Source organism: Meles meles, chromosome 4 (assembly GCF_922984935.1).
Source record: "Meles meles chromosome 4, mMelMel3.1 paternal haplotype, whole genome shotgun sequence".
Lineage (NCBI taxonomy): Eukaryota > Metazoa > Chordata > Mammalia > Carnivora > Mustelidae > Meles > Meles meles.
The window spans coordinates 37279216-37299728 of NC_060069.1; the positions used below are offsets into that span (position 1 = coordinate 37279216).

Consider the following 20513-nt stretch of genomic DNA (forward strand, 5'->3'; position numbering starts at 1 on the left):
AAACCTTTGTACAGCAAAGGAAGCCATCAAGAAAATGAAAAGGCAACCTACTGAATAGGAGAAGACACTTGCAAATGATATATCTGATAACGGGTTAACATTGAAATATATAAAGAACTCATACAATTCATCAACCAAAAAACAAAACAAAACAAAATAAAACAAAAAAATCTGATTAAAAAAATGGACAGAGGACTTGAACATTTTCCCAAAGAATACATACAGAAAGCCAACAGACACATGAAAAAATGCTCAATATCACTAATCACTAGGGAAATTCAAATCAAAATGACAATGACATGTTACTGTGTTAGAGCAGCTAGTATCAAAAAGACAAAAAATAATAAGCGCTGGAAAGAATATGGAGAAAAAGGAACTCTTAAGGACTGCTGGTGGGAATTTAAATTGGTGCAGCCACTATGGAAAACTATATGGAGTTTCCTCAAAAAGCTTAAATAGGAATTTCATAACATTCAACAATTCCACTTCTGGGTAAATACATGAAGAAAATGAAAACACTAATTCAAAAAGATAATCTGCACTTCTATGTCCATTGCAGCATTATTTACAATAGCCAAGATATGGAATAAACCTAATGCCTATGGACAGATGAATGGGTAAAGAAGATGTAGTATATAAACACACATACAATGGAATATCACTCAGCCATAAAAAAGAAAGAATGAAATCTTGCCATTTGCAACAACATGGATGGACCAAGAAGGTATTATGCTAAGTGAAATAAGTTGAACAGAGAAAGACAAATACCAGATGATTTCACTTATTTGTGGAGTCTAAAAAGCAAAACAGGGACACCCAGATGGCCCACTTAGTTAGGTGTCTGACTCTCAATTTCAGCTCAGGTCATGATCTCGGGGCAGTGAGACGGAGCCATGGTGTTGGGCTCTGCACTGGGTGTGGAACCTGCTTAAGATTCTCTCTCCTTCTCTTTGCTGCTCCCACTCCTTCCCCTGGCCTCATGCTTTCTCTTTCCAAAAAAAAGCAAAACAAGGATGAACAAAATCAAAACAGACTTATAAATCAGAGACCAAACTGGTGGTTGCCAGAAGGGAAGGGGATAGGAGAAATGGGGGTAAAGGGAGTTAAGAGGTATAAACTCTCAGTTATAATTAGAAAGTCATGGAGATATAAAGTACAGCACAGGGAATATAGCCAATAACATTGCAACAACTTCATATGGTGACAGATTATAACTAGACTTCTAATGGTGATCATTTTATAAAGTAAATAAATGTCCAGTCACTATACCATATACTTGAAATTAATAAATATTGTATGTCAACTATATTTCCATTAAAAAAAATAAAACTAAACAACCTAAACCAAGATTCCTTCCTTTAACAAAGCTGAATGGGGTGCCTGGGTGGCTCAGTCCTTAAGCGTCTGCCTTCAGCTCAGGTCATGATCGCAGGGGCCTGGGACGGAGCCCCGCACTGGGCTCCCTGCTTGGCGGGAGGCCTGCTTCTCCCTTTCCCACTCCCCCTGCTTGTGTTCCCTCTCTTGCTATGTCTCTCTTTGTCAAATAAATAAATAAATAAAATCTTTAAAAATAAAAAAAAGACTGCTAATGATCCGTTGTCAAATACTAGGGTTCTTACTATTACAGCCATTTAATGATTAGCTAAACAAAGCAAAATCTAACTGAAGGGAAGTGATAACTAACCTAGTTTATAGTCAGACCTCGAAATTAAATAACACAATAATAATACTAACACAGTTGCTTCTCTTTGGCTAATTAACACATGCTTACTTCAAAAGCAACAACAAAAGTCTCTCTCATGTCTCCTTACAGCGTCTCTGTGCAGGTCATGCTGCCTCCAATCCAGAAGAGGGATGATGAGTGCCCAGAGCACCCACAAGAGGCGAAGCTGCTGCCATGCCCCAGCACCCTCTCCCAGGTCCCACTGCACTCGAACAGTCAGGTGTGAACACACCACTCGTGTCTCAATAAGGAAAAAACTGCTTCTCAGAAATAACCTGTGTTCTCAAAATACATTTATATTCCTGTATTGTTTTTAATCCTCCTTAATAGAAAAACTGCATATATGCACCAAAACACATATGTCTATGTACATGTGTGTGTGTGTATATGGTGATGCACCCAGTGATAGATGTATTTATAGAAAGAGAAATATAGATACATATATGTATTAATAGTTTAATCTTCTTTTTAAAGATTTTATTTATTTATTTGACAGAGAGTATTTGACAAGTAGGCAGAGAGGCAGGCAGAGAGAGGGGGGAAGCAGGCTCCCCGCCAAGCAGAGAGCCTGATGTGGAGCTCGATCCCAGGACCCCGGGATCACAACCTGAGCTGAAGGCAAAGGCTAACCCACTGAGCCACCCAGATGCCCCAATAGTTTAATCTTCTTATATACATGCCTGCTACATGATATTTACTTGAAATTTTATAACTCTTATTGTATCTGACAGATTATATCTGACCACTCTATGTGTAAACAGAAGATATTCAGAAATAGTTACTATAATATCCAAAAAGAATGACAATATAAAACTAAAGAAGAGCTGTGCCATCTCCCATCAATCAAAACATGATAATCTTCTGACAGACATTTTGAGACAGAGCTTTAACCTAAATAGCATCCCTTAAGATACAGTTAATATATAAGAAATTCCCAGCTCCCTTAACTCCTTTTTCGAAAGAAAATCTTTCACTGTGTTACTTGGGTGACTATTGTGTGACTATTGGGAACCAACAGGAAAAGGCAGAGTCTTTGAGTGATCTCAGCTCACATAGAAAACCAAGATGAATGCGACAAAGACACATGTAGAGACACACTTTTAGACGTCCGTCCACATTGCTCACTGTGAGACAAGGGAGAGCCTGACTGCAAGCACCCAGGACCTCCTAATTGGCTCAAGGTCACATTCACCCCAACAACAGTTGCCATCTACTTAATGCAAGCTATTAAAACAGAATGTTGTGGCAAACAAAATCACAATCATTGCATGTAAAATCAAATTAAACCTGCAATAGCAGGGAGAGTTTCTCATGAAAGGCCTGGCTAGCTCTCACAGTGCTGATGGGATCACAATGAGCAGGTTACAATCTCTGCTCCCAATTAGCTGTGGGAAAGAGGACACCCAGGGAGTGTCTCCCGTGAAACTGAAAGACCAAAAAAAAAGGCAGGGTGCACCTGAGTGGCTGTAACGCGTTTGCCTGCAGCTCCGGTCATGATCCTGGGGTCTGGGATTGAGCCCTGTCGCGTGGTAGGGGAGGGTGAGGGTTGGGGGGAAATCCCTGCTTAGTGGGGAGCCTGCTTCTCCCTCTGCCTCTCATGTTCTCCCTCTCTCTCCTTCACAAATAAAATCTTAAAAAGAAAAAAATATTTTCTACTTATCGCTATGGATTAAATTCTAAGATTAAATTCTAGGATTAAAATTAAAATCTAGGGGCGCCTGGGTGGCTCAGTGGGTTAAGCTGCTGCCTTCGGCTCAGGTCATGATCTCAGGATCCTGGGATAGAGTCCTGCATCAGGCTCTCTGCTCAGCGGGGAGCCTGCTTCCCTCTCTCTCTCTCTCTGCCTGCCTCTCTATCTACTTGTGATCTCTCTCTGTCAAATAAATAAATAAAATCTTTAAAAAAAAATAAAATTAAATTAAAATCTAAATTCTAAGATTAAAATCTAAGATTTTAGGTTACTCTGAGTTTTATTAGCTCTAATATTTGCACTCTGAAAACAGTTCACGCTTTATAATTATCCATAGCCCATATGTATATCTCATTTCTTCTTCAACCAAATATTATGATATAACACAGCATTTTAGGGATCACATTTTTCAAATATATAAAGGAAAACAATAATGCAGACTTTGAAAATCCAGCCTTGACAATGGAAATATGATTCTTACCTCAGATGTATAAAAAATTTTCAAATGACTACGATGAGATGATTTTATTATCTTTATATGAATGAAAGAAAGAAAGAGAGAGGAGATCTTTGTTTATAAAACCCCCATCCTGCCAGCAAGAAAATTATTTCTATTACAGCTTTAGAACACCAGACAGGGCACCTATACACCCAAGAAAAATCCATTTACATATATTCCTTTCAAGGTTTTCATTCCGTTGAAAACTTCTCTCTGGGGGCACCTGGGTGGCTCAGTGGGTTAAGCCTCTGCCTTCGGCTCAGGTCATGATCTCAGGGTTCTGGGATCGGGCCCCGCATCAGGCTCTCTGCTCAGCAGGGAGCCTGCTTCCTCCTCTCTCTGCCTGCCTCTCTGCCTGCTTGTGATCTGTCAAATAAATAAATGAAATCTTTAAAAAAAAAAAACAAAAAAAACTTCTCTCTGAAGCAGCTGGGAGTATTTGGAAAACTGTTGCTCCAGAGTCCCATGTGGTGGGAACGCACACACAGTCTCTGTCCCAGCCACAGAAAGAGGATGTACCTGTGCAGAAGCTGGCAGAAGGAAGCAGGGACATATTATGTGGAAACATAAGAATCTGGATGTGGATAAACAGGAAGAAATGGGAGGTTGACATTAATGGTGCCTCAGTCTGTTTTGTACCCAGCTGTGTCTTATTTTCACTAAGAGATTAAGAAAGATTTAAAATTCTGGAAAGGCACCAAAATGCTGCCTGAATACAGAATGTAGAACTTCTAGTAACAAAGGGTGGCAGAAAGATACCTCTGCCCTGTTCTTGTTCATGATAAAAGTTAAAAACAACAAAGGAAACAAGACAGATAAAGGGAAACACCTATCTTTGATGAAACTAGAAAAACACTTATAAACTCAAATCACAAACCATGAGACAAGGCTTTAAAAGTCAGCCCAGGCTAAGCTAAGAGCATCCATGCCTCTGCACAATGGGGTCAAGGAGGAGACGGCAGGGTTCTCTTGGACACTGAGGAGTGGGGACTGCCCCACTGCCCAGATGTGGACAAAAAGGACTCATGGTGGATCCCTGAACTGCATCTGCTGGAAAAGATAGTGGTCTGGAAGAACAAGGGCTCTCTAGAAAGTAAGTAATAACCACAAGTAACTGGCATAGAACTATGCAGAAATATTACAGAGAAAAGGAAACCAGAAACAAAGGCAGAGAAGAAACACAGCAGGAAATTATAGCATTGAGCAATGAAAGCCTATGAAATTAAAGAAATGAAAGAAAGCCATCTCCCTGAAATTAAAACCCAAAGAAGAGCTATAAGAGCTGAAGGTGAGAGCTCAGAAACTGATTTTAGACACACATAAAACTCCTACAGATGCAAAATCATAATTAGAGCTAACAGGTAATACTGAAAACATGGCCAGGAAAATGGTAGACAAGCCTAAGAAAATTACATAAAACCTTAAAAATATTTCAGAGAATATTTAAGAGTCCACATACACACAACCGGCTTACCTAAAGACAAGAAGAAAGTAAATACAATCAATAACTTATAAAAGTTTACTGAAAAAAATTCTTCTGTAATCATGGTACTCTTTAATACACATATTGAAAAAATATATGTCCAACAAAAACTGCTATAATATAATCAATATCAAGACATATGCAGATAACTAGGAATGTAGACAAATAAGAATCAGTACCTACATTCAGATTTCTTGACACCTCCTGCAAGCCATACAGATCAACAAGAGAACAAACAAAAGCATAGCACATACCTACAGCATAACTCAGAGACAGGGGAGTCCACAAAATCCAGTTCACATGTAAATTAGACAATAAATGACCAAAAACACATTCTTCTCAAGTGCACATGGGACACTTTCCAGGATAGATCAGTCCTGTGTTAGGCTGCAAATTAAGTCTCAACAGATTTGCAAATATCTATTATAAAAAGTATCCTCAGACCACAATGGGATAAAGTTCAAAATCAGTAACAGAAGGAAAGCTGAAGAATTCACAAATGTGTGGAAATTAAAAACCACATTTTTAAACAACAACTAATGGATCAAAGAAGACATCACACAAGAAATTAGAAAATACTTAGAAATGAATGAAAACAAAAACACAGCAAAACTTAGGAAACATAGAAAAAAGGAGGAAATTTGTGGCTAAGGACCTCAAATGAACAAACTAACTTTATAATTAAGAAACTAGAAAAAGGAGAACAAACTACCCATAGCCAGCAGAAGGAATGAAATAATAAAGATTAGAGTGGAGATAAACAAAATAGAGGAAAGAAAGACAATAGAAAAGACTAAAGAAATCAAAGGTGGTTTTTGGAAAAGATCAATAAAATTGACAAATACTTTGCTAGATGAACTAAGAAAAAACGAGAGATGACTTAACTTACTAATTACTAAGATCAGAAGTAGAAATGGGGACATTACTACCAATTCTGCAGAAATAAAAAGGATTGTAAGAGTGCTAGTAACAACTACCCAAGAACAAACTAGGTAACCCACTTGAAATGGACAAATTCCTATAAACACAAAAGCTACCATGAAAAACTATCATAGGTCAGAAGAAATAGAAAATCTGATAATTAGTAAGGAGACTGAGTTAGTAAATCTCCTGACAAAGAAAAACCCTGAACCTGACAACTTTGCTAGTGAACTTTACCAAATACTTAAAGAACTAATACCAATCCTTTTCAAACTTTCCCCCAAAGTTGATGAGGAACACTTTTTTATTGTTGTTGTTTTTTATTTTATTTTAATTTTTTTTAAGAGATTCTACTTATTTATTTATTTATTTGACAGAGAGAGCGAGCGAGCCAGAGCACACAAGCAGGGGGAGCAGTAGAGGGAGAGGGTGAAGCAGGCTCTCCACAGCAGGGAGCCCAAGGAGGGGCTTGATCCCAGGACCCTAGGATCATGACCTGAGCCGAAGGCAATTGTTTAACCAACTAAGCCACTCAGGCACCCCAGTGAGGAGTGCTATTAACTCATTCTATGAGGCCAGCATTACCCTGACACAAAGCCAGACAACAATACCACAAGAAAACTACAGACCACCATCCCTTATAAACAGTGATGCAAAAATACTCAACAAAATACTAGCAAACTCAATTTAGCCACACAGTAGAAAGATGAGACAGCAAGCAAGTGGAATTTATTCCTGGAATGCAAGGATAGTTCCAGTAAAAGCCTACTGTGATATACCATGTTAACAGAAAAGGTGGGGGGAGAACCACATGATCAACTCAATTGATGCAGAAAAAGCCTTTAATATGAGTCACCACTTTTATACTCAACAAACTAGGAATAGAAGGAAACTACCTCAACATAATAAAATCCATCTGGGAAAAGCCCACAGCAAACATCATACTGAATGGTGAAAGACTGAAAGTTTTTCCTTTAGATCAGGAATATGATAAAGAAGCCCACTTTCACCACTTCCATTCAACATAGAATTGGAAGTTCTAGCCAAAACAATTAGAGAAGAAAAATATGTATCCAAATTAGAAAAGAAGTAAAATTATGTGTTGATGAGCGATACTGTATTTTACGTAGAAAAACCCTAACTTTTCTGTAAAAACATTGTCATGGCTAATAGATGAATTCAGAAAAGTAGCAGGATACAAAATGAATAAATAAAACAAGCTGCATTTCTGTACATTAACAACGAACTATCTGAAAAGGTAATTACAGAATGAACTATCTGAAAAAGGAATTATGGCAATCCCATTTATAATAGCATCGTAAAGAATAAAATACTTAGAAATTAACTAAAGACAAAAGATGCACACAATGAAAAACTACAAAACAATGCTAAACGAAATAAGACGTAAATAAATGGAAACACATCCCATGTTCATGGGACTTAATATTGTTGAAATGTCAACACTAGCCAAAGTATCTATAGATTCAATGCAATCTCTATCAAAATCCCAATCAAGCTTTCTGCAAAAATAGAAAAACCCATCACAAAATTCATATGGAATTTCATGGGACCTCAAACAGTCAAAATAATCTTGAAAAGGAAGAAAAAAATTCCTGAATTTAAAACTTACCATAGGGGCGCCTCAGTGGCTCAGTGGGTTAAAGCCTCTGCCTTTGGCTCAGGTCATAATCCCAGGGTCCTGGGATCAAGCCCCACATCGGGCTCTCTGCTCAGCAGGGAGCCTTCTTCCCCCTCTCTCTCTGCCTGCCTCTCTGCCTACTTGTGATCTCTCTCTGTCAAATAAATAAATAAAATCTTAAAAAAACAAAAACAAAAACAAAAAAAACTTACCATAAAGCTGGGATGCTGGGTGGCTCAGTTGATTAAGCAGCTGGCTTTGGTTTTGGCTTGGCTCAGGGTCTTGAGATCAAGCCCCACATCACACTCCACTCTCAGCATGGAGTCTGCTTGAGATTTTATCCCTCTTCCCCTCTTCCTCTTGGCCCTTCTCCTGGTTTATGCAATTCTCTCTCTCTCTCTCTCTTTCAAATAAATAACTAAAATCTTAAAAAAAAAAAAATGACCACAAAGCCACAGGAACCAATATAATGCGGTACTGGCATACAGACATACAGACCAATATAAAACAGAGGCCAAAAAGAAACCCTCATATATATGGTCAAATGATTTGTGAAAAGGGTACCAAAGCCATTCAGTGGGGAAAGGGTGGTCTTTCCAACAAACAGTACCGGGAAAACTGGATATCCACACGCAAAAGAATGAAACTGAATCCTTAAAAATACATAAATAAATAAAAATAGAAAATAAATTAAACCATTACCTAACACCACAGACAAAAGTTAACTCAAAATGGATTAAAGACCTAAATATAAAAACCAAAACTATAAAACTCCTAGAAGAAAATATAGAGGAAAAACTTCATGACATTGGATTTGATCGCATGACACGGCAATAATTTCTTAGATACGACACCAAAGGTACAGGCAAAAAGAAAAAATAGGTTAAGCTGGACTTCATGAAAATTTTAAAATTTTATGCATCAAAGGACAATATCAACAAAGGAAAAAGAAAATCCACGAAACAGGTAAAAATATTTGCCAATCATATATCTAATAAGGGATTAATATCCAGAATATATAGAGACTGTCTAAAACTCAACAACAACAAAAACAACCTGATTCAAAAATGGGCAAATGACTTGAAAAGACATTTCTCCAAAGAAGATATACAAATGGCCAATAAGCACATGAAAAGATGCTCCACATCACTCATCATCAGGGAAATGAAAATCAAACTACAATGAGACATCATCTCACCCCTATTGGAATGACTACTCCCAAAATATCAGAAAATAACAAGTTGGCCAGGATTTAGAGAGATTGGAACCCTTGTGCACTGTCAGTGGGAATGCAAAATGTTACAACCACTGTGGAAACCAGTATAGAAGTTCTTCAAAAAATTAAAAATAGGTGCGCTTGGATGGCTCAGTTGGTTAAGCATCTGCCTTCAGCTCAGGTAATGATCTCAGGGTCCTGGGATCAAGTCCCACGTCAGGCTCTCTGCTCAGTGAGGAGTCTTCTCCCTCCCCCTCTGCCCCCCACTCATGCTCTCTCTCAAATAAAAAAAAACTTAAAAAAATTAAAAATAGAAATACCATATGACCCAACACTTCCACTTCTAGGTATACACCCAAAATAATTAAAAGCAGGGTCTTGGAAGGATATTTACAGACCCATGTTCATAAAAGCATAATTCAAAATAGACAAAAGGTGGAGACAACCCAAGTGTCCACGATGGATGAGTAAACAAGCAAAATGTGGTATATACATAAAATGGAATATTATTCAGCCTTAAAAAGGAAGGAAATTCCAACATACGCCACAACATAGATGAACCTACCAGACATAAAGCTAAGTGAAATAAACCAGTCACAAAGAGAAAAATACTGTATGATTCCACTTACTTGAGATACTTAGAGTAGTCAAAACCATTGATAGAAAGTAGAAAGGTGGTTGATTATGCCAGAGTCAGAGGAAGAAGGGAGGGAGACTGATTGTTTAATGGATCCAGACTTCTGGTTTTACAAGATGCAATGAGCTCTGAAGAGGGATGGTGATGATAGTTGTACAATATTATGAATATATTTAATTATCATTGAAAAATCTTTTAAGATTTTTAATCTTCAATCTTCAAATTTTATGTTATGTGTACTTTATCACACTAGGAGAAAGGGAGTTAGTTAAAAGATATACCACCATACAAAGTGGGTGATCTATGATTGGATCTCGGTTTGATCAAACCAACTCTATATACTTGGGAATAACTGAGAAAAACTGAAACGGACTGGTTCTCGGGCATCTGTCCTCCCAGGGCTTGGGGCCGGGAGTGGGTAAAGACTGGAAGATAGTATTATGCAGCCTAAAGAACACAGTGACTTACATGTTTAAAGTGCATTTGGACAACAAAAATGCTCTGAGGCCTTGCCACCATCTGGTGGGGGAGCGGTTTGAGGCAAACCTGAAATTACACACTGTAGTGAGCACTTCCATCTGCAAACTAGTATTTTCACTCAAATGGAATGACACAAAATCACAAAATTGCAAACTGCTGATTTGCATTCAGGTATTATGTCACTTTGTGATTCTTCCTAAGCCTTGCTTCCAAGTTCTCACTGAGTGAGATGAGAGCAGATGGAAGGAGGGCTCCAGGAAAAGGTGATGGCTCCTGTTCTCATTCCTCCCCAGACTCCCTAGAGTGTCTGGACATAAAGTAAACTTTGCTAATCTTAACATGAGTAACATATGTATGTATTCACACCTAATTTTAAGCTAACTGAATGCTGTGAGACTGCAATTAATAAGTAGTGAACCATACAAAACAAATATATTGATCTAAAGGTACAATATAATGAAGCTCCAATAGCAAAAGCTATGTTCACACAGAAATAAGTTATTGTAAAGTTCTATGCATTTTTCAGTAAGAGAAAAAAAAATAAAGCTTTTCTAACTTGTTATTCATATCTGCTAAGAAAAGACAATTGCATTAGAATGTGTATTCATGAAGCTGGTTGATACAATGACTTACACAATGATTTTCCTGGATACAACTTTGCCTGGGGGTAACCAGGGATCATCTTTTCTTCTCTGGCTCTAAGATTTTCAAGCTCGTGTTTGATAATGAATTGACATTCTGCCATTGTAAGGAAATCATTATTGTCATCTAAATGAAAGCAAAAATTTCTGGTTATTTTCTCATTAATAGCCAAAATAAAATTAATAATATTCATATAACTTGGGATTATAGAAATGATATAAAAAATAACAAAAGGAGTTGGCAAAGTATAAAACTACTAAATTAAGCAGAACATAAAGCACCTTAGATATTCTATAAGAATAAAAATATTGTTTTGCCTTTACATAATACAACTCTTCAATCACTGTATAATGGTACCCCCTTATTCTGCAGTTTTTCTTTCTAGGCAGTTAGTTACCTCATGAATCACAGTCCAGAAGTGGCTGATCCCCTCCCTCTCACCTATCAGCAGAAGGTCTTTGGTATCCTAACACTATGTTCCAATGCCTAGGTCATTTACCTCACCTCATCTCATCAGCCCATCATCATCATAAGAAGGGTACATACAGTAAAATAAGGCACTTTGAGGGAGAGAGAGAGACCACATTTGCATAACTTTTATTACAGTAGATTGTTATCATTGTTCTACTTTATTATTGTTGTTGTTAATCTCTTATTGTGCCTAGTTTACAATTTAAGCTGTATCACAGGGATGTGCATATAGGAAACAGCACATACAGGGTACAGTACTATCTGCTATTTCAGGCATCCAATGGGAGGGCCTACAGTACTAGTTCTTATGTAATATAGCATAAACATCCAAATGGCAGCTACTTGCTTGATCTCAACTAATACCAATGAGCAGAAAGCCACATGCTCTTTAATTCTAACTAGGGATGGCCTGAAGTTTGGCTGTATGACCAATTCTCCTTCCTCAAACTCACAAACCTAGGCCTGTCCCTTCTGGAGTTAACATCCCTCCCATAAATGAGGGAGAAGATAGTCTGATAAGAAAATAGTATTTTGGGGGCACCTGGGTGGCTCACTCAGTTAAATGCCTGCCTTTGGCTCAGGCCATGATCTCAGGGTCCTGGGATCCAGTCGTGCATCACACTCCCTGCTCAGGGAGGAGTCTGCTTCTCACTCTCCCTCTGCCCCTCCCACCCCCACTTGTGCTCTCTCTCTCTCAAATAAATAAATAAAATCTTAAAAAAAAAAAGAAAACAGTATTTTTTTGGCAAGTGAATCCTCCTAAATGAGGTGAATTTTACCATTATCCTTTACCCACTAAATAATTAAGTAAGGCCCATGGACCATATTTTATAAGCAAATTTTAGTGGAACAGTTTTTACCCATTCATTTCTTATGGTCTATGGCTGCTTTTGCTTTCCAAAGGCAGTGTCAAATAACAGTGAGAAAGCATATGGCCTGCACAGCCTAAAATATTTACAATTTGGTCCTTTACTGAAAATGTTTGCTGACCCCTGATCTATTCATCAGTAACTTATTTTTGAAATAAATTGATTCTGATAGGAACAATCTTGGGACTCACCATCAAAATCTTTGAAGTTATGTCGTGTTCCATATGTGAAGGCTCTCATAGTGTTATCATTACACTCTTTAACCAAACCTATTGCTTCTGCACCCAGTAACAGTGTAATCTTAGAGGCACCAACAAGATATAAGTTCTGATTTTCTAGTGTTTCTTTCTCATATTTATTTAATAGTGGTCTAAACAGGAGCTGGGCACCTTCAAAAACAAAAGATAAGCACAATCTTAGAGAAGTTGCAAAAATGAAAACATTCTAAATAAGTATTATTCCCAGTTTAATATAAGACAAATGTATTAACAATTCAAATCTATCTTCCAAATAAATAAGAATTACAAGTAAGTTCATTTCCTTCGGAAAATGCCTTCTAGCTTCCTGTATTTCTGCTCACAAGTCTGACCCCTTATGTGTGACTTACTGTCTTTCTTTCTTAAAGTTTGTAGTATCTTCTCCATTCCCAGGGTTCTAGAACATTCCAACAGTAAGCCATTTTCATCTACAGTGCAGGGCACTGTGTGGGCCCTTCCCATCTGAAAAAGCATGGCATCAACCTTAAGTTTCCCTTTGATGGTTTCTTCTCCTTTTTCTCTATTCACTTTCTAGAACTCCTTTTATTCAGATGTGTACCTCCTAGACTAGTCCTCTAACTTCCTTACTTTTTCTCTGTCAAAGTTCCCAATTTTGTCCCTTTTACTCTACTTTCTGGGAGCTTTTATCAAAATTATTTTCTAATCCTTTTACCGAGTTTTAAAATTTTGCTTTTATACTTCTACTTTATATATGAGCTTTTTTTTCCTAAATGAGTATTTTACAGTATCCAACTTCTGATCTCTTGCTCTACCAAGAGTATCCAACTCTAGGTCTGTCCTAGCTTCTCATAACTGAGAGCTGAGTTTTAAATTTTCTTCTTTGGCAAAGTTTGCTGTTTTTATCCTTTTGTTTAGTTTTAGCTTTCTTTTTCATGTTAGGGATTTTCCTCAGATGTTTGGTGATCTTTTATTATATGTGCATATTTAAGAATGGGGTTCTAGGAGGCTGTACTTAAGTTCTGAAGGCTTAGATGGAACTCATTAAAGATAACCTTGAATACATAGTCATCTAGTCAGGTTGTTTTCCATGGTCAACTCTCTGATTTCTGCACCTTTGGTTATTTTGTCTTTGATCAGACTCCCCAAGAAAGATTATTCAACCTGCTTCCTACATGATTTGAATGTAGCTGCTAACATTTTAGAAACTAAATTAGATATGAGATTGGTGGGATGGAGGATGGGGGAATAATACTCAGTTATTATCCTATTTTCAGTAGAGAATCTCTGTTTTCAACTGTGCATAAAGTTCCCACATCAAAATCCAAGCATCTTGCATTCAGTCTTCTGCTGTGATGGCAGAATACAGAAGGGATCTGGGGATCTATTTCTTACATGAATCTCAGTCAATTTTTTTTTTCTTTTTCTTGGTACTACTTAATTCCACCTCTGCAAGCCCCTAAAGTCACTAATAGCTAAAGGAGTATTCTGTGGTGTTAAACTAAACTGACCTCAATTTATACCCCTGCCACCTTCAACTTTGACTTTTTTCAAGTCTGAGAAGCTATTTACCACTCATCCACCTGTTTTCTAGCTTCCAAAATGATGATGCTGCTATATTCTTTCCCTTTTTCTTTGTAAACTGGACTTACCTCTTTTTAAAAAATCCTTTTATTGTCATGTTGGAAAGAGAGTAAAAGTAAACATGAGTGTTAAATCCACTACCTTTTCCTGAAAGCTCAGAATATGTTTTTGGGATGTTCTTTTCATATCTCCCAGCAGGGCAGAAAGATGCCCACTCTCACGCCATCCTAGTGTTTCTCTGCTGAAGGCACAGAGTGAGCAGTGAAGACTGGGAATACACTGGAGTCCCTCTCTCTTAGGCACTACAAATGCTCTTCCATCACAGGAATTTTATTCTATTTCATTTTTAAAGATTTCATTTATTTATTTGACAGAGAGAGAGAAAGTGAGAGAGGGAACACAAGAAGGAGGATTGGGAGAGGGAGAAACAGGCTTCTAGCTGAGGAGGGAGCCCATTGCAGGCCTTGATCCCAGCACTCTGGGATCAGGACCTGACCCCAAGGCAGATGCTTAACGACTGAGCCACTCAGGTGCCCCCATCACAGGAATTTTAAAGAAGGGACTCCAACCCAGGGAAACGCCTCAGATTTAGGTAAGAAAATACTCTTGATTTTAAGTTTTCTTTTGGTTCAGTTGTTTGTAAAAACTTAAAAACTCCACTTTGATTCAAGGTTTTATTATAAAGAAAGCATTTTGGTTCACAGTCAAAATCTTTATTAAAAACAGTCTATTTAAGTTTTATTCAGTGTTTGGAGACTTGGTAAAGTTTTAGATGAATTTTTAGGTGACGTGCAAGTGCAAAACAACTCTTGTCTTGTGTAGTTTTACGAAGCGTTTGCTCATGTGAAATGTCCTCCATCCTCTCACCCAATCTAGATCCCTTTCCACCCTAGGAGAGAGCTAAGCTTTGGCTTCTATGAAGTCATAATTTTCCACCCCAAAAACCATCACCAAGTGTTACCTCTGTCTTCCTGTTACTCTTCCAGCTAGTTTACCTACAATTCATTTTTAAGTATCATGCACTGCTGTGTAACAGCTCTTTCATTAGGGTTTTTTGGGGTTTTTTGGAGGAGGCGTTTACCTGTTACTTCAATTTCCAGGAATTGGCATTCAGTCTCCTTACACTGACAGTAACATCCTTGCAAGGAGAGACCATATAAATCTTTCCCTTAGCATCATAACTGACACATAGAGAGCACTCAATAGATACTTGTTCATTCATTTGATAAATATTGACCTACTATGTGCCAGGCTGTGTACTAGGCACAGCATTTATGGCTGTGAACAAAATCACTCATGTCATTTATAGTCTAATGTAGACTTAAGATCTCTTTTCAAATCCAGATGAATAATAAAGAGCAAAGAAATGGATTATTAATTTTAGAAATATATCAATGAAATAACTATAAAACATATTTGAAAATATATTTTTAGTCACTAATCATGACTGGGTCTGAATTATATTTATTTTACTTACCTCCATCTTCCTTTTTAGAGACAATTCTGTTCTTCAGCCATTCTTTGGTTTCTTCTTTGACATCCTGAGCCAGTTCTAGAACGACCAAAGGTGTAAAGGAACTCTCACAAGTATCCAAAGCTGATAAGGTCACTTTCATCTTTTACAAATGTGCTAAAATTAAAATAAAATAAAAAGCACATGGGTTACAATGGAAAAGAGAAATATATAGACAAATATATATATTTGTATTTTCTCTTAACTACACCTAATTCTGGATTCCAAGAAAAAGGAAGATTTTTCATGATCTAGTTGGGTTCTACAATAGGCTCAACTAATGGTTCAGAGCACACATGTGAGGCAGGCCCATATGAAGTCAGGGGGAAGACCATTCTTTTCTGTAAGCAGCTCAGAACACGGCAGAGAGGACATTCAGGTAAGGGAAAGACAGTATTGTCAAATGTGCTCTCACACAGGAAGAGTAAGAAAGTATTTAAGAGGGATATGACAGCTGAACAGGATTCAGAAGAATGAATAGGAGTTCGCTGGCGAGACTTGGATAGCATTCTAAGTAGAGGAAATAATATTCCCCTACAGATAAGGATGAAAAACAACCAACAGAATCAGAGGAATACAATGATTAAGTATGGCTGCAGCACTACCTGTGGGTGTGGGGAGGGAGGCAGGGTGCTAGGATGGGAATGAGCAGGTACTAACAAGGGACCCTGATTACAAAGGAACTGGGCTTTGTCAAATAAACGATGGGAGTCACCAGGTCAGTAAGAGCAGGGAACTAACACAGTCTGAATTCATGTTTCAGTATGGAGTTGATGTCCCAGCATCAGCTTCCCTTCCTAGTTTTCTTTCTCAGGAACATCACCTTTATCTCCATTTCCAAGCCTGAAAAATACTCAGGTCAACCTGGACCCCTCCACCCCATCCCAAACGGCATCTGTCACGAAGGCTTAATGGCCTCTCTCTAAAATGTTTTGCATGTGAATCTCTTTAACCCAGTGATTTACATCAGGGATGATTTCTAGACTTTAGACTTACTTGTACTAGCTTTGTACTTGATATAAGTTTTAATGACTCCAAAGTACACTTCAAATCAATTCTTGGGAATAATCCCAAAAGGAGTGAGCAACACCACAGAACACCTTTCCATTCTTTGGGGTGAACCACGATCTTGCAACAAGCTGATCAAACAGACCAGTGTAATCTGACTTGACAGTGATAAGCTTTCGTTCTTCTCTAATAGAGCACAGTTTTGGGGTAATGTAAGTATCATAAATCAATGATGGATTCACATCATAGCACAAATGCTTCAGGAATGCTATTCTAAAATGCCAGCCAAATCCAAAGTCAGCATGCTAGGCTCTAATGAAGGTAACCAGATCAAAATAGGACCCAGTACTCCCTTTCCAACAATTAAAATGATATGGTCAGGAATTATACAGAATGAAATAATGATAAAAGATAGCAGTTAGAGCTATGGGAACTCAGAACACTTGATGTGCAAAAGTTTTCAAACAAGAAAAAAGGGAGAGACTCCTGTTCTACACAGGAAAAGAACATGTATAAAATCAATGATGCAAGAATAAAGACAGTATAGGAGAAGAACAGTAAGACTGGCCTGACCAGAGCAGAGAGGGCAACATTTTGTGAGCTGTGACCATTTAAGGATAAGGAATGCTACACTTCACATCCACTCCAGTGGCCAGAACGGAGTCACTGTAGGTTTCTGAGCAGAGCATATGCAACATGTCAGAATGATATGAATCTCAATAGGTAAATTTAGGGGGCAAGATTGTGAGAGTGTTTCATCTTTCAATTCCCCTGAACTTCTGAAATTTTTCATAACAAAAAGTTGGGAAAAATGGTTAATCTACCAGTAGATTACAGAGGCTTAGCATCATCAACTTTTAAAAGGAAATATCAAATGCAACGAACACTACTGCAGTACTTATTTTGGGCCATGCTGTGACAGTCTGAAGGTACAAAATTAAGTCAGGTCCCGTCTCACTTCTGGGGAGTTCATGGTCTTTAGCAGAAGCAAGTGTGCACCAAATCATTCTAGCACAAGGCCTGAGTACAATAGCAGTAACCAGGTGGGGCAGGGCAGCGGGAGGAGGTGGGATTAACTTTCTGGGAAGGGAGGCTAAGAACCAGACACCCTTCAACTTGGAAAAGGCACATGGATGACTCTAAGACTTCTGACCTGGGACATGGGACAGAGTAAATAAAGAGACATGCTGGAAAGAATGGTAAGGTTAAGGGCACAATCAAAGGTTCAGCACAGTACATGTGGACATGCATCAAAGATGGCAGTTTTCTGGTAATTATGCATTGCCTAATGTCAGTAATAAAAGGCCTACCTTATTCGTAATTACCAGGTCATAAAAGAATCTTTTTGAGACACTAAATGAGGGTTTCCATTCTAAACATGTATATGAGCACCAGCTAGAGATTCATAATAAATACTTACACACTGATTTATTCTCATTTGAGATACTACACACCTTTCATTACTTGAGACAACCTTAACAAGATTTCTAATATATTACAAACAAAAGTGTCACTATCTCTGATATCCAAAAAGTTCCTACAAATCAATAAAAAAATACAAAAAACTGAAATCACAAGTCACAAAAGAACACATAACAGCCAACACACCTTGAAAAGATGTTCAAACATACTAATAAACGAAATGAAAAATAAGTAGAAGATGCTTTTCCTTTTTCAGATTTGCCGAAGTTGAAAGGTGGACAGAAGCCAGTTCTGGAACAGGTGCAGAAAATTGGGCATTCTCGGGGTACCTGGATGGCTTAGTGGGTTAAGCCTCTGCCTTCAGCTCAGGTCATGATCTCAGGGCCCCAGGATCGAGGCCCGCATTGGGCTCTCTGCTCACCAGGGAGCCTGTTTCCTCCTCTCTCTCTCTACCTACCTCTCTGCCTGCTTGTGATTTCTCTCTGTCAAATAAATAAATATAATCTTTTTTTTTTCTTTTCTTTTTTTTTGTCTTTTTTTTATTATTATTATTATTTGTTTATTTACAGCATAACAGTGTTCATTGTTTTGGCATCACACCCAGTGCTCCATGCAGTACGTGCCCTCCCTATTACCCACCACCTGGTTCCTCAACCTCCCACCCCCCCCCCCCCGCCCCTTCAAGACCCTCTGGTTGTTTTTCAGAGTCCATAGTCTCTCATGGTTCATCTCCCCTTCCAGTTTCCCTCAACTCGCTCTCCTCTCCATCTCCCCATGTCCTCCATGTTATTTGTTATGCTCCACAAATAAGTGAGACCATATGATACTTGACTCTCTCTGCTTGACTTATTTCGCTCAGCATAATCTCTTCCAGTCCCGTCCATGTTGCTACAAAAGTTGGGTATTCATCCTTTCTGATGGAGGCATAATACTCCATTGTAAATAAATATAATCTTAAAAAAAAAAAAAAGAAAGAAAGAAAGAAAATTGGGCATTCTCACACATGGCTAACAGATGTAACTTTATACTACCTTTCCAGAAAGCAGTGTGGCAGTATTAAAAGCAATATTAAATACTCCTACTATTCAACACAACAATGCTATTTCTTGGAATTCATGCCAAAGAGATAATAAAATAGAATATATATATATATATTATATATATATATATAATATATATATATATAGTGAAAGTTCATGACAACTTTCTTTTTTTCTCTCTTTCTTATTTATTTTTCGGTTCTAGTTACGGCAAAGAAATGAAAAAGAAACAACTTACAACCTGAAAGTCTAACAAGGAGACTGGCTAAATACATAAATTGTGTCACAACTATACGACAGAACCATGAATACTAGCATCCAGATGCAATTATATTAACATGGAGAACATTTTAGAACACATTGTAAGGTCAAAAAAAAATGCAAAGCATGATCCCAGTTATGGATATACACAATTCATACTAATAGCAAAATGACAACACTAGTTAACTTTTGCCAGGGACTTACTACATGCAAAGCACTGGGCTACTCATTAAATTCTCACACCAACCCCATGAAGAAGAAACTCTTAACACTTTCACGTAGCAGATGAGAAAACTGAGGTCATAGGTTTGTCCTATGTCACACAGTAACAAGCAGGAAAGCTGGGATTTAAATTCTAGTGGTCTGAGGCCAGAGCTTACACCTTGAACTGTGTGTGGAAAGACTCACATTTCAGTCTACACTGTTTGCGGGTTTTGTTTTGTTTTTTAAGATTTTATTTATTTATTTGTCAGAGAGAGAGAGAGAGGGTAAACACAAGCAGGGGGAGCAGCAGGCAGAGGGAGAAGCAGGCTCCCTGCTGAGCAAGTAGCCTGAAGCAGGCAGAACTTGATCTCAGGACCCTGGGATCATGACTGAGCTGAAAGCAGACACTTAATTGACTGAGCCACCCAGTATGCATTTTAATAAATGTGCCGCCAATGATTAGTCAGGTATATTTCTCCAAACTGCCATGCCTAAGTAGCAGGATTTAAGCTAATTGTTATTTTCTTCTTTACATTTTTCTTTTTGATTTTAATTTTAATGAGCAAGGGGTTTTTTTTTTAATTTTATTTATTTATTTGACAGACAGAGATCACAAGTAGGCAGAGAGGCAGGCAGAGAAAGAGGGGGAAGCAGGCTCCCTGCTGAGCAGAGAGCTGGATGTGGGGCTCGATCCCAAGACCCTGAGATCATGACCTGAGCCGAAGGCAGAGGCATTAACCCACTGAGCCACTCAGGTGCCCCAAGAGTTTTTTTTTATAATTAGAAAAAAATGGCTTTTACGGTTGTCTATAGAACTATATACAATATAATATATTGTATATACAGTTGTATATAAAACTATATACATATACTACATATAGTTGTATATAGAATAATATAGAAGCCCCGCATTTCCAATAGTAAGTATAAAATATACCCTTTAGTAAAGGTCAAGTGATATTTTTAAAACTATAATACAAGATAATATTTTGCTTT

At 37.9% G+C, this 20513-nt stretch overlaps 1 protein-coding gene across 5 annotated transcripts in view; it reads right to left on the bottom strand.

The window, feature by feature from the left end:
* Window positions 1–20513, bottom strand: part of ANO10 (anoctamin 10) — a 245265-nt gene that overhangs the window by 220108 nt on the left and 4644 nt on the right. For all 5 annotated transcript variants that reach the window (XM_046003011.1, XM_046003006.1, XM_046003007.1 and 2 more), the window contains exons 2-4: window positions 15547–15699; window positions 12462–12659; window positions 10922–11056 (exon numbers count right to left, since the gene is read on the bottom strand). In XM_046003011.1, the coding sequence (XP_045858967.1) occupies window positions 10922–11056; window positions 12462–12659; window positions 15547–15685 (472 nt within the window). In that variant the 5' untranslated portion in view covers window positions 15686–15699. The remainder of the gene's footprint in view (window positions 1–10921; window positions 11057–12461; window positions 12660–15546; window positions 15700–20513) is intronic.